At 34.4% G+C, this 14,960-nt stretch overlaps 3 protein-coding genes across 3 annotated transcripts; all 3 read left to right on the top strand.

The window, feature by feature from the left end:
• The first annotated feature begins 694 nt into the window (after positions 1-694).
• Positions 695-3,135, top strand: LOC135833688 (uncharacterized). Its single transcript, XM_065347450.1, has 5 exons — positions 695-833; positions 1,230-1,283; positions 1,408-1,787; positions 1,882-1,944; positions 2,033-3,135. Exons 1-5 carry the CDS (start codon positions 776-778, stop codon positions 2,996-2,998), a joined length of 1,521 nt encoding a protein of 506 aa, XP_065203522.1. The 5' UTR covers positions 695-775; the 3' UTR covers positions 2,999-3,135.
• A 2,294-nt stretch (positions 3,136-5,429) lies between these two features.
• LOC135833689 (uncharacterized) lies at positions 5,430-7,521 on the top strand. Its single transcript, XM_065347451.1, has 5 exons — positions 5,430-5,567; positions 5,698-5,751; positions 5,868-6,253; positions 6,347-6,409; positions 6,522-7,521. Exons 1-5 carry the CDS (start codon positions 5,504-5,506, stop codon positions 7,374-7,376), a joined length of 1,422 nt encoding a protein of 473 aa, XP_065203523.1. The 5' UTR covers positions 5,430-5,503; the 3' UTR covers positions 7,377-7,521.
• Positions 7,522-10,632: 3,111 nt separating this feature from the next.
• On the top strand, positions 10,633-12,562 carry LOC135833690 (uncharacterized). Its single transcript, XM_065347452.1, has 4 exons — positions 10,633-10,694; positions 10,812-11,197; positions 11,287-11,334; positions 11,447-12,562. The coding sequence occupies exon 4, from the start codon at positions 11,486-11,488 to the stop codon at positions 12,299-12,301; it is 816 nt and encodes a 271-aa protein (XP_065203524.1). The 5' UTR covers positions 10,633-10,694; positions 10,812-11,197; positions 11,287-11,334; positions 11,447-11,485; the 3' UTR covers positions 12,302-12,562.
• The last annotated feature ends 2,398 nt before the right edge of the window (positions 12,563-14,960 follow it).

Below are 14,960 nucleotides of genomic sequence, written 5' to 3' on the forward strand. Positions count from 1 at the left end.
TTTGAGCACCAGTGCAAAATTTTATTGAGATCAAAATTTGGTGGGATGAAGGTCTATCTGCAGATACTAATAACTGTAAAAAACTTTTTAACGGGGTTTAAAAGAGTACGTTCAAAATTGCGGTTCCAAAATTTTCTGAAAATGAAACCCCCTAATTTCTGCCTTTGAGGGTTGAAAATATGAAAATCACCTCAAACAGATATTCTATGCTAAAAAAGTTTTTGAAAATAATAATCAGTGATTCCTAAAATTATATTTTATTCGCAACTTTGGGAACCCCTGGAGTTCAAAAAAAATGGAGCCCAAGAAATGGTCATTTTGGGTTAACTAACCAGGGATTTGCATTTGGGAGTGGTCAATTCGATAACTGTTTGGGCCCAAAAAATGGCCTTATGGAGACTACTCCTCTAACAACGACAATGGTTGAATTCGCCACATTTGCATTATTATTTCTCAAGGACGTGCAACGAACATTTACGCAGAACGTTTTTGTATTCTCATGAAGCACCCATCAAAAACTCGACACGACGTCAAAACGTTAATGTTTCATGATATGATATTGAATTATTACAATGGATTAATGTAGGTACTACGTATCATACTATAAAATTTTTTCGAGGTGATGTAATCTTTTTGTTTACTAACGCGACTATTCCTATGATTTATGTACTTTTTTTGTAGGTACCTGTAGCAGATATTACCAAGATACGGGTAGAACACTTAAGTTATCAATTCATCGAAGAAAGAAATTCACGTTCGTAACCACGTTTTAAAAATGGGACAATTTTCTTTGGTTTTGGTCTTATGCTGTGCTTCCATATTCATCAAACAAGGTAATTATTTCAAATTAAGTACATACTTCCTTTGCTAAGATGAGTTGAGCCTCTTTCGAGTTTTTTAATCAAAGGTTGAATGGTTCAAAATGGTCTTAGATTTTGACGTAATGTCTAAGATCGATCCCAAATTTGACATTTATTTTAGACATGGAACTTTTTCTCTTGAAACAAATTGGGTGAGAGTTGGAGCGAATCAAAATTTTTTTTCGAAAATTCCACTCGTTTGGAGGTTTATCTGTTCCCCTCAGGAACATCATCCCAGCAAAAAAGTTTTGGTAGAAGAATCAAAGGGAGATAAAATTGAGCAACTTTTGAAAAATGCAATAAAATGGTATTGAATAAAGTTTCAGCAATATCTAAATACTTATTGCTTGCTTGGTAAACATTTTACAGGAAATTCAGAAGTTACTACACCCACAAAAGAAGACGACCAGCCCCAAGATTCAGGTACATATATTATAATTAATTTGCAAATGTGCAGCTCATTAAAGTTACGAGTATCTCGCTTTTTCTAAATAGGTAAGGTAGTAAGTACATTGGAATAATGCGCTTTTCCACTTGCACATAACAGAACCAAACTATCCACCTTTCATGGTTTTACTGGATCGCGAAAAGTCGTCTACAAAACCAGGTGATTTCATCATACCATCCAGCTATACAAACACTGACAAAGGATTGAGCTTGGCTGGTGATAAACCAGATCTTGAGGAAATTTCGCTATGTCCTGATCCCAGATCAATAGATGAATCTCTGCAAGAAGATTTACATTTACTTCATGGTCTCATACCTAGCACCAAACGTTGTTTATTTGTCGCCAAGTTCCAGGAAAACGAAAAGCAAATGTGTGAAAAAGAACCAACACCATGGCTCACAATACCGCTAGAAACAACAGGAACAGAGTTCGTTTGTGGCACCCACAATACGCAGCGATTAATCAATGCAGAATACTACGTAAACCTCTTTTACTAAATGCCGCAGAAGATGCAGTTAATAAAGCAATGTAGGTATTAAAAATTATGTCTCATGCATTCATTTTGCTTTTCAGAATTGTGGCACTGAAGAGCATTTCATAGAATATGCCCAAAAAGCAAAGGCCATCATAGAAGCAGTAAGCATTAGCTCAACTTTCATCATAAAAATATGGTTTACCTAATGCAATTTTCAGAGAACTTCATATCGAATATAATGTGTTTTAGAATCAGAGTCAAGAAATACCACCTTTTCTAATGAACTTTTATATAATGTTTGAAATATGTTTTGATTTCAAAAACAAAAAAACAGTGTGGACAAGACATCAAGTCCTAGGACCAAAGCTACTCACACATAAAGATTATCCGCATAAGGACTTGAACACAGTTTCATTGGCAGAATTCAGCACAGAAACTTTCGACTTGGAATTGGATCTTGGCACCTTTGTCAAAATGAAACAACCGTATGAACCAATTATTCCTAATAATAAAACGGATCCATTATACCCAAATATGGAAATATACCCTTTAGTGCCCAAAGATCACATGGCGTTGCCCTACTGGAAAAAATCGATCGATCATATGATCAATTCAGGACCCATTCTTCCCAAATTCATACCACTAATGAAAACTATTCATCGTGGAATTTTATTGGCTTCGAATTACTATCTTCGAGAATCCCATCAAATCTTGACAATGTTCACCAAAGCTGACACGGTAAATTCGATTAAGCATAATGTTACGTCAGCATTAAACCTCAAACCGATGATAGCATCTATAATGCCAGAAACATCCACTGATGTATTTAGACCGACTATGTGGTACATAGCTGTTCTTAATGAAGATGACCAATCTGGAATTCTCATTGTACTGCATAACACTAAAGAAGCTCTTCCGGCAACGAAAGAATGTGATGACAAAATGATGCTATGTGATATCAAAAGTTGGGCTGAAGACCCAGGTTCGATTAATGAAAATGATCTGAAGTACGCGTATTGCTGCCCAATCAATCAAGAAAAATTAAAAAAATTATTTTCAATTAATTGGAAGATAAAACTGAGCATACAGAAAAACCTCAATTTACAAGAAGTAATAAGTTTAGAAAAACATAAATTATTGTTCAAAACAGTCGTGGATGAGTTAGAGAAAAAAATATCAACAAGAGTTCAAAATTCAAAAGAGGAATCAGAATGACTACAACATGAATCGTCTGTATGTTGAAAATTACCACCCATAAAAAATTTACAAAAATTCAATACTTACCTACAACGTACATAATAAATACCTACCTAAACGTTTTATATGTTGAAATATGTAAAAAAAATCCTGTTTTTTCTTTCAATAAATTAATAGTACACAATATAATGAGTTGTCTGAAAATTTTGTTTTAAAGTCATGAGTATGACTATTTTTATTAGATCAGCGATTTTCTGAATACCTGCCATAGTATGTACTTACTTACCTTTGTAGATAAATTCATCTTTCAATTTTTGCGTAAGCAACTGAGAACGTCCGCTAACTAACGCCAGCGGGTGGCTCGACCCGAACACTGAAGAAGCTTTGAAGGCTCCCAGAAGTAAAATTTTAAAGTTCCGTAGAAATCGAAAATCCCGCCGGAGGCTCTAGAATGGCTTGGCGAATTTGGGAAGAGGGGATGATTTTAGACAGGATAAATCCAAATCAATTTCTATGCTTTTTGGAAAAGTTTTAACAGAATGCACAGGAAACGGTGAAATTCGGTTCAGGGGAGTTCATATATTGACTTCAAGATTAATTTTCATCATTTTCATAGAATAACATTTTGTTTTCAAAGCATAACTCACCGAAAATGACCCATTTTGGATTTTCAAAAATTTGACAAAAATGCTTCAAGTGTACAAAAAAAAAATTATTGGAAATTAGTTTTCCGAGACAAAACCCTACGTTTATAGAGCGAGAAGAAATCTCATCTTATTTCTATCAGACTACAAATATTTTACAGTTAAATGGTAAATTGGCAAATAGAACATGATTTTATGTTCTTAAAATCCAAGTTCAGAGCATTACATGGCTAAAATGAGTGCTCAGTTTTTTGCTCTTTTTGAAATTCTCTAATTTTATAGATTACATATGGGCGACTATCAGAATTTTGATTGATCAAATGTCAGTTAAATCAATCACTTTTCAAACAATATTAGATAGGTAATTTATTCCACTAAATAAATACCTAAGTATGAACGAAACTAAGCATTTTCTTGGGAGGGAGGAGGGGGAGGGTCTACCAAAAATTTGTCGATCGATATGAGAAAAAAAAATACGTACCAATTTTACCGAATAAAAAGGCGAGTTTCTTAAATGTGAAATAAAAGATCAGAAGACAACTTTGCCATTCGATACGTACCTACGTAACTAGTTTACATTCCACAGTCTATCATAATTCATAACTTATAAGAAATTTTCATTTTAGAATTTTTTTCATTTCAAAAGCATTTTAAAACTTCTTATTTTACCAATTCAAAGAACGATTTTTTATTATGGTAGGAGGTTGAATTTTTTGGCTTTAAAATTAAAAAATTTGAATGAAAAAAAGCAAAAGGACCCAAACAAAGTGAGAGAAAAACTCTCAAAATTTCGTAACTCGAAAAGAAAAAAAAAATTTTTTGTCCATGTGAGGAGTACTTGGATTCAAACATTTTTTTTTTTTAGTTTGAATAATAGATTTTCAGAAAGTTTGATTTTTATAAAGAAAATTCAACAGACCTGAGCAATGCGAGGGCTGAAGTTTTCCAAAATTTAGAATTCAAATAACTACTTAGTAAATTATTATTTGTTTACAAAAGGTCAATTTCTTCATTACATTCGACATTTTACTTCTACCTAGAACAGATATCTTCGAGGTGCAGAAATTCAGAAACAAAAAAGTTGGCAAATAAGTCTCTATAGGTATTAAGACTATAAATTTTCAAAGTTTGTCGACTTCGTCGAGTCTCTCGGCAAAGTCAACAAATTTGCTGACTTTTTCAAGATTTGACAACTGGGAGGGGGGGGGGGGTCAGGGTCATCTCTCACATTTCCCTCCTCTCAGTTTCGCCTCTGTACCTAGGTACATACTTACATCGAAAACATTTTCGAGTTTACGATTTGTTTTCACAAAAAATTATTTAAAAATCAATAAAATAGAAAAAATCTTCAAAATTTTGAAAATTCCTCCCTCCCAGGTATAAACTCCACAGGTGCTTAATTTTTCAACAGAAAATGTCTGTACCTATGTGTAGCATGAAAAATCTCAGATTTGTATCACTGAAAACAGAACACTTTTTCAATCCAGAATTACGACATTATCAGGACGTGTGTAAATAATTATGTTGGTCTGGTCTAGGTAGGAGGTACTAGGTAGGTAACTCATACATTACAAAAAAAAAAACCTTGCACCTAAGTACACATTATATGTACGTATGTACGTATGTACGTATGTATACATTATTCAAGACAGAGACATCGTTAAATTTAGAATGATTCGCCATAGCAAGTGCACAGACATAATTTTGGAAGTTGTTTTGACATCACAGCTTACGTATGCGTGGATTTTGTTCTGCTTGCGAAGTTTTACATTTACAGTTGAATGCTATAGATCAAGCTCGTTGAAGTTTAGAGCAGATGAATTGAATAAGGCATTCTGCTTGTCGATAAGTTAATATATTCGTTTTTCTAAGCATAGTAATGAGCAGACTTTTTAAATGTTTGATTTTTGTTTTACTTGGCGTTTTCAATGCCATAAAACAAGGTAAGTAATAATTGTGATCAGCTGATCATACTTTCCTACTTCCGATTTGTATCGTAGTCATGGTTTATTTAATAAACAGTGTTTAGCGATATCTAAAATCCACGTTTTGCTTGTTCATACTTTACTATAGGAAACTCAGCAGTTGTCACCAACAATGAAGCTGATGACCAACCCAAAGATTCAGGTACGAGTACTTTTGATTTTTGTTGCATCTTACAATGAAACAGGCTGCATAATTGGAATGAGAAGCTGCATACTTTGGTAAAATTGCAATAACGTCATTCTTTTCTTCAATAACAGCCCAAACATTCCCGCCTTTCATAACACTGCTAGCTCCAGAAAACGTATCGACAGATGTGCCTGCTTATTTCCAATTACCATCTAGATATTCAAATACTGAATACAACGAACTCAGTTTCGCCACACACAGGTCAGATCTAATAGAAATTCCGCTTTGCCCTGAGCTCAGAACGACCAACGAATCTCTACAAGTAGCTTTACGCTCGTTTAATGAGAACATACCTGATACCAAAAGTTGTTTATTTGTTACCAAATTCGATAAAAACGAGCAGCAAACATGCAGCCAAGAACCCAAGGCGGGGCTCGCAGTAGTGCGAGACGTGCATAGAAACGAGATCATTTGTGGCATCAATGATGAACAACAATTGATTAGCGCTGAATACTATGTAAATACCTTTCAAGTACACAGTTGTACTCGTACATTACTTGAATGAAATGATTAACCAACTAATCATGTCTCATGTATTTTTTGCAAAAAGAATTGTGGCACGGAAAATTATTTCAAAGAATATTACGCATACGCATCACTCCCCAGAAAACCAGTAAGAATGAAAATAATGATTATATTGCTACTTTGTCTTCAAAATCAACTGTTAGGTATATAAAAATTACAAGGTTTCGAAGACTTAATCTCATCAAATACGTTTATTTCAGGACGAAAGGGAAGTTCATCTCCAACCTGAAATTTATGGTATGTACGAAATATGCTACGATTTTATAAACAGAAAAACAGTATGGACAAGACACAGGATTCTGACTCCTGAGCTACTCACACATAAAAATTACCCACACAAGGACTTGGACATAGTTGATTTGAAAGAATTTAACACGGATACATTTAGCTTGGCAATGTATGACAGAACTTTCGCTGATATGAAATATGAGTACGAATCTGTCAACACCAATATGAAAATATACTCTTTAGTACCCAAAGAGCACATGGCCCTACCCTATTGGAAAAAATCCACTGATCACATGATCAATTCTGCACCCATACTTCCCGAATTTATACCACTAATGAAAGCTATTCATAATGGAATTTTATTAGCTTCAAATCACGTACATCGAAAATTCCATCAAACATTGAGAATTTATACCAAAGCTGAGACAATATACACTTACAAACACAGCGTGTCGTCAGCACTTTACCTCAAGCCACTTATGAAATCCTTTTTCCCGATAACATCGACCGATGTATTTCGACCAAGTATTTGGTATACAATTGTCCACAATGAAAGCACCAAATCTGCAGTTCTCATCGTACTGCATAATACTAAAGAAGCTCTTCCAGCAAAGAAAGAGTGTGATGAGAAGGATATGCTGTCATGTAACTTCAAAAGTTGGGTTGAAAATCCTGATTCGATTAATCAAGGTATACTAGAGAATGCTTATTGCTGTGTAATAACGCAAGAACGAGCTGAAAATTTGTTTTCGATAGCGTATTTAAAGATTCGGGAAACTCTTGATATTCAAAAAATAATAAATCCTATGAAAGACCAGATCATCTGAAGTTTTTAATTATATTTTAAAGTATGAGATAGATATACATATGTAAGTAAGCTTAAGGATGTACGAGGTATTCATTTTTTCTAATCAATAAGCAAATTCGATTAAGTGATTTTTCAATAAATTAATCAGCATGTAATAAAGAGTTTGATTCGTTTTTTTATTTTTGTTCCCAATAAAATAACAGAAAAATAATCATCAAACACAACCTCAAAAATAAGTGTAATACCGTATGTACGCTTTAAGGATTTGCTTCACCCTACCAGCTAAAGGGAAATTCCTCCATAAGTCATTGATGATTTACTTACTTACTAAGGTAAGTACCTATATTTTTATACATGGGCATATCGTAAGTAGATAGACACATTTTGTTACTTTTAGAAGAAAATCCGTACTCACCTGAAACAAAAATAAATACAAGTTTGGATTAGACAAACATAAATCTTACTACAAATTTTACAAATCATTAGTACCTACTAATAGTATTGAACAATAGGTACCACAAACATACTTTCAAAAAATAAAGAGTGTAAAGACAATGAAATTATTAAAAATGTGATTTCAAAAATTAGTCCTGCCAACCAAATCTGATCACTGATTCCAGTCTGATATATGCTTTACTGTGGCGCAATATTGCTAGAAAAAGTCCAAGAGTTGTTCAAGTATGATGGAAAAATTCCCAATTAAAGAAGTATTTCAAGTGAAGAATATTTTAGAGATTCAACGAAGATGGGCCTGATTCAAACTCATGCAACAATCCGTGAGTTTTTCACAGTTGAAGTAAATTCTATAATTAATTTAATGAAGATCAATTTTGAACTAAACATTGAAACGTAATTGAAATGAAATGTTGGAAAATTTTCAAGTCCAATGGTTCAATTTTTTCAACAGTGTTTTTTTTTATGCTCTTAATAGACTTACTGGAAGACATGTAGTCCTGGAAAATTTAGACTAAAAAAAGGGGTCATAGGGAAAAGTGAGGTAGCAAGCTGAATTTTGGTATACTGGTCCATTTTTATGTGCTGAACACGAATCCGATGAGTCCCCGCGCGTGCCTGGTGAGCGTTCTCCCCTATTGTGGATCTAAGCCCCCCCAAAATCAGTTTTTTGCAATTTTCTCCCCCGTATTGCATTTAGCGAGAAATATGTGGTTAGATAAAAGAATCTACGTCAAATTTCCGATCGATTGATTTATCAACATTCCTTCTACCCCCAAGGGGGTGGAGCTAGAACCATTCAAATGCGAGGGGGTTTCTAAAAAGCTATTGGGTCATGGGAGGGGTGAAATGTCCCCCGAGAGCGTTCGAGTTGATACCAGCATGGAAGGTGGGTACCATCGAGAAACTTCCACTTGAAAAATTTCAGATCCACGCCACATCCCCTTTTTGGGGGACACCCCCTTTTCTGAAATTTCAATAAAACACTTTTCTCAGCCCCATTTTAACCGATTTTGAAAATTTTTCTGGAAGTTATGTATATTTATAGTAGGTATCCCCACAAAAATTTTCAACCCCCTCCACTCATATTTACCCCTCAAGATGACGTTTTAAACTTATTTTATGTTTTTTAACAATAGTAAAATTTGAGGGGGCGAAGTGGGCTGGAGAGGGCTATATGAACATAGCAACACATCTGACGTCATATTCATGCTCAGCGGTATCGAATCATAAGAAAAAGACATCCTACTCATTAATACTTAGTTATTCCCCAAAATTCCCATTTTACCCCAACCCTATACCTAAGACACACTTTTTGTGGGGGTACCTACTATGAATATACATAACTTCCAGAAAAATTTTCAAACTCGGTTGAAAAGGGGCTGAGAAAAGTGTTATTGAAATTTCTGAAAAGAGGGGGTCCCCCAAAAAGGGGAGAGGATGTGGATCTGAAATTTTTCACGCTGAAGTTTCTCCATGATACCCACTACCCACCTTCCATGCTGGTATCAACTCGAACGCTCTCGGGGGACATTTCACCCCTCCCATACCCCCATGGCTTTTTAGAAACCCCCTCTCATTTGAATGGTTCTAGCTCCACCCCCCTTGGGGGTAGAAGGACAATTGATATATCACTAGATCGGAAATTTGAAGTAGATTCTTGTCCGACCACCTATTTCTCGCTAAAATGCAATGCGGGGGAGAAAATTGAAAAAACTGATTTTGGGGGGGCTTAGATCCACAATAGGGGAGAACGCTCACCAGGCACGCGCGGGGACTCATCGGATTCGTGTTCAGCACATAAAAATGGACCAGTATACCAAAATTCGGCTTTCTACCTCACTTTTCCCTATGGAATGTTATTTTTCCTGGACTATATTCTACCTAGAACAGATATCTTCGAGGTACAGAAATTCAGAAACAAAAAAGTTGGTAAATAAGTCTCTATAGGTACCTAGTATTAAGACTATAAACTTTCAAAGTTTATCGACTTCGTCGATTCTTGCGGCAAAGTCAACAAATTTGCCGACTTTTTCAAGATTTGAAAACTGGGAGGGGAGGGTCATCTCCCACATCCCCCTCCTCTTAGTTTCGCCTCTGTACCCTAGGTACATACTTACATTGAAAACATTTTCGAGTTTACGATATGTTTTTTTAAAAAATTATTTAAAAATCAATAAAATAGAAAAAAGCTTCAAAATTTTGAAAATTCCCCCTCCCAGAAAATCTCAGATTTGTAACACTGAAAACAGAACATTTTCAATTCAGACGACATTATCCAAACGTGAGCAAATAAATTATGTTGGTCAGGTCGTAGGAAGGTCTAGGCACCTCCTACATTGAAAAAAAAAAACATGCACCTAAGTACACATTATACGACACGTATGTATACATTATTCAAGACAGAGACATCGTTAAATTTCGAATGATTCGCCATAGCAAGTGAACAGACATAATTTTGGAAGTTGTTTGACATCACAGCTGACGTATGCGTGAGTTGTGTTCTGCTTGCGAAGTTTTACATTTACAGTTGAATTCTATAGCTCAAGCTTGTTGAAGTTGGGAGTAGATGAATTGAATAGAATAAGGCATTCTGCTTGACGATAATATATTCTTTTTTCTAAGCATAGTTATGAGCAGACTTTTTAAATGTTTGATTCTTGTTTCACTTGGCGTTTTCAATGCCATAAAGCAAGGTAAGTAATTAATAATTGTGACCAGCTGATCATACTTACCTACTTCCGATTTGTATCGTAGTCATGGTTTATTTATTAAACAGTTTTCAGCGATATCTAAAATCCACGTTTTGCTTGTTTCTACTTTACAATAGGAAACTCAGCAGTTGCCACCAACAATGAAGGTGATGACCAACCCAAAGATTCAGGTACGAGTACATTTAATTTTTAATGCATCTTACAATGAAACAGGCTGCATAAAATGAAATGCGAAACTGCATACTTTGGTAAAACTGCAATAACGTCATTCTTTTTTTCAATAACAGCCCAAACATTCCCGCCTTTCATAACACTGCTAGCTCCAGAAAATGTATCGACAGATGTGCCTGCTTATTTCCAATTACCATCTAGATATTCAAATACTGAATACAACGAACTGAGTTTTGCCACAGACAAGTCAAATCTAATAGAAATTCCGCTCTGTCCTGAACTCAGAACGACCAACGAATCTCTGCAAAAAACTTTACGCTCGCTTAATGAGAAGTTACCTGACACCAAAGGTTGTTTATTTGTTAACAAATTCGACAAAAACGAGCAGCAAACATGTAGCCAAGAACCCAAGGCGGGGCTTGCTGTAGACCGAGACGAGAAGAGAAACGAAATCATTTGTGGCATCAATGATGAACAGGAATTGATTAGCGCTGAATACTATGTAAATATCTTTCAAGTACACAGTTGTACATTACTTAAATGAATGACTATTAACGAACTAATCATGTCTCATGTATTTTTTGCAAAAAGAATTGTGGCACGGAAAATTATTTCAAAGAATATGATGAAATCGCATCGGTAAGAATAAAAATAATGATATACCTATTGCTACTCTGCCTTCAAAATTAAAACTTGAATGAAAATTACAATATTTCAAAGACTTAACATCAAATATGTATGTTCATTTCAGCACAGAAAGGACTTTCAGCTCCAACCTGAAATTTATGAAATGTACGAAATATGCTACGATTTCATAGGCAAAAAAACGTTATGGACAAGACACAAGGTCCTGACTCCTGTGCTACTCACACATAAGGATTACCCACACAAAGACTTGGACATAGTTGATTTAAAAGCATTCAACACGGATACATTTAGCTTGGGAGTGTACGATAGAACTTTCGCTGATATGAAACATGAGTACGAATCAGTCAACACCAATATGAAAATATACCCTTTAGTACCCAAAGAGCACATGGCCCTACCCTATTGGAAAAAATCCACCGATCACATGATCAATTCTGCACCCATACTCCCCGAATTTATACCACTAATGAAAGCTATTCATAATGGAATTTTATTAGCTTCAAATCACGTACATCGAAAATTCCATCAAACTTTGAGAATTTATACCAAAGCTGAGACAATATACACTTACAAACACAGAGTGTCGTCAGCACTTTTCCTCAAGCCACTAATGAAAACCTTTTTCCCAGTAATATCAACCGAGGTATTTCGACCTAGTATTTGGTATATAATTGTCCACAATGAAAGCACCAAATCTGCAGTTCTCATCGTACTGCATAATACTAAAGAAGCTCTTCCAGAAAAGAAAGAGTGTGATAGGCAGGATATGTTGTCATGTTACTTCGAAAGTTGGGCAGAAAATCCAGATTCGATTAATAAAAATGTATTAAAGAATGCTTATTGCTGTGTAATAACGCAAGAAAGAGCTGAAAATTTGTTTTCGATAGCGTATTTAGAGATTCGGAAAACTCTTGATATTCAAGAAATAATAAATCCGATGAAAGACCAGATCATCTGAAGTTTTTAATTATATTTTAAAGTATGAAGTAGATGTACCCATGTAAGTAAGCTCAAGGATGCATGAGGTATTCATTTTTTCTTATCAATAAGCAAATTCGATTAGGTACCTAAGTAATTTTTAAATAAATTAATTATGTAGCATGTATCTAATAAGAATCCACGCGTTTTTTTTATTTGTTTTTTTTTTCAATAAAATAACAGAAAATAATCATCAATAACATTGTAAGTATGTAGGTTCATACTAAAAATTTTATAGAACGTCAAAAATAAGTGTAATACATACATACATACATACATACGCTTTCAGAATTTGCTTTACCCTACCAGTCAAAGGAGAATTTCTCCATAATTAATGATTCACTTACTAAGGTACCTATTTTCATATGTGAGCAATGGGCATGAATTAGATAGGTAGACACGTTTTGCTTCTATCAGACGAAAATTCGTAGGTACCTACTTACCTGAAACAAAAATAAATACAAATATGAATTAGACAAACGTAAATCGTACTACAAAATAATATGAAATTATTAAAAATGTGATTTAAAAAATTATTGGTCCTGCCAACCAAATCTGATCACTGATTCCAGTCTGAAATATGCTTACTAGCTTACTGTGGCGCAATATTGCTAGAAAAAGTACAAGAGTTGTTTAGTATGATGGAAAAATTCCCAATTAAAGAAGCATTTCAAGTAAAGAATATTTTAGAGATTCAACGAAGATGGGCCTGATTCAAACTCAAGTTATGCAAGAATCCGTAAATTTTTCACAGTTGAAGTAAATTCTATAACTTGATACTTAATTAGGTCAATTTTGAACCAAACATTGAAACGTAGTTGAAATGAAATTTTGGAACATTTTCAAGTCCAATGGTTTAATTTTGTTCAACAGTGTTTTTTGTGCTCTTAACTGAATTTTCCTGAAAAACTAATGCATTTTAAAATCCTTTGAGAAAAATATAATTCCTACAATGTATCTTATGTGATAGATTGGTTCAAAAATTTTACGACGTAAGAACCAGCCATCAGCGTTCTATTCTCAATAGAGAATGTACCCAAAAATTTGCCATCTCCCAGTAAGCTCCTACCTACTTAAAAAATATTGACACCATTTTGCTTCTTTAAAGCTAGTTAACTTGAAATAACATTTTAAAATTCGTGTCGATTTTTAATACTTGGTTAAAATGAACCAACTTGTTCGCAGTCCATCGAAGAAAAAATTTCAAATTTTCTTCAAACCCACCATCGATAAATTTCACAAAATTGCGGTTTTTTACGAAAATGTTTCAATATCTAATGCAGATGCGCGTGTTTTGAAACAAACAAATAAGACAAGGTTTCTGATTGGTGTTCCACAGCCATCATCGTAACCGAATAACAAACGACATTGATTCATAAATCAAATACAAGCCATACTTTTTTCACTCGAAACTGAACTTCAAGCTAAGGTACAATTGTAATTTTGCTGAACATCAGTTAGGTAGGTTTGGTGGTAATATTTTTGACCAAGAACAATGATTCAATTGCTTTCGCTTCTGATCTTGATTTTATGCTACATGTTCGCTTGCATCAAACTAGGTAATTATGGCAAACATATTTATTGAACTTGACAGCTATTTTTTTGAATAAAAAAATGAATTCGAACATACACATCTCTCAATCAACTAAAATTAATTCTCATAGATTCATCAAAATGAGCCAAATCTAACCTATACTTACTTTTTCTGATACCTATATTTGTAGCACACACAACCTATCCACCTTTCATTGTGACAGCTTCAGAAGAAACATCTTTCATAGGATCACCGCGGGATTATAACTACAAATTGCCAACCAGGTTTCTCGATACGAATGGAGAAAATAAAGAACTGAAATTAGCAGCAGAAGAACCATTCGTAGAGGAAGTTCAGCTTTGTCCTGATATCAGGCAAGCTAATGAGAAGTCGCAGGATTTACTACAATTACTCAAAGACGAGATTCCTGCCACGACAGGTTGCCTATTTATAATACCTTCGGATGAACCTGTGGAAAATCGAATGTGTGTAAAGGAACCTCAACCATGGCTTGGAAATAAGATGGATTCTGATGGAAACCCAATTATTTGTGGCACTGAAGAGTATCAGAGATTAGTTGGGTCTGAATACTATGTACGTATCTTTCATCTGTGAATCAGACTTTTTCATGAATTATATCTGTAATTTATTCATTTCTTTTGCAGAATTGTGGTGCTAGTATGGCATTTATGCATTATTTGGTAAGAATAAATAAATTAAATATTCAGCATTTCTTCACCTTGATTTATAATCTACATATCTTTTAATGCATAGGATACTGAAATTTATTCATGTTTGTATACCTGCATATTATATAGTTCAGTACTTTTGATTTAAACTTATGAATTATTTCATTCCAAACATGTTTTCAGAACATAGAATCACTTCCTTTTAAACCAGAGCCCTACGTTATGTATGAAATATGCTACGATTTTCTGCACAAAAAAACGCTATGGACAAGACACGAGGTATTAAACACCGCCTTAATCTCGCACAAAAATTACCCATACAAAGATCTAAATACGATTCAGCTAAACGAATTCAGAACAGAAACATTCCGCTTGAATGTGAGCAAATTGACTTTTGTTGATTTAAAAGAAATCTA

This window comes from Planococcus citri, chromosome 2 (genome assembly GCF_950023065.1).
Source record: "Planococcus citri chromosome 2, ihPlaCitr1.1, whole genome shotgun sequence".
Taxonomy (NCBI): Eukaryota; Metazoa; Arthropoda; class Insecta; order Hemiptera; family Pseudococcidae; genus Planococcus; species Planococcus citri.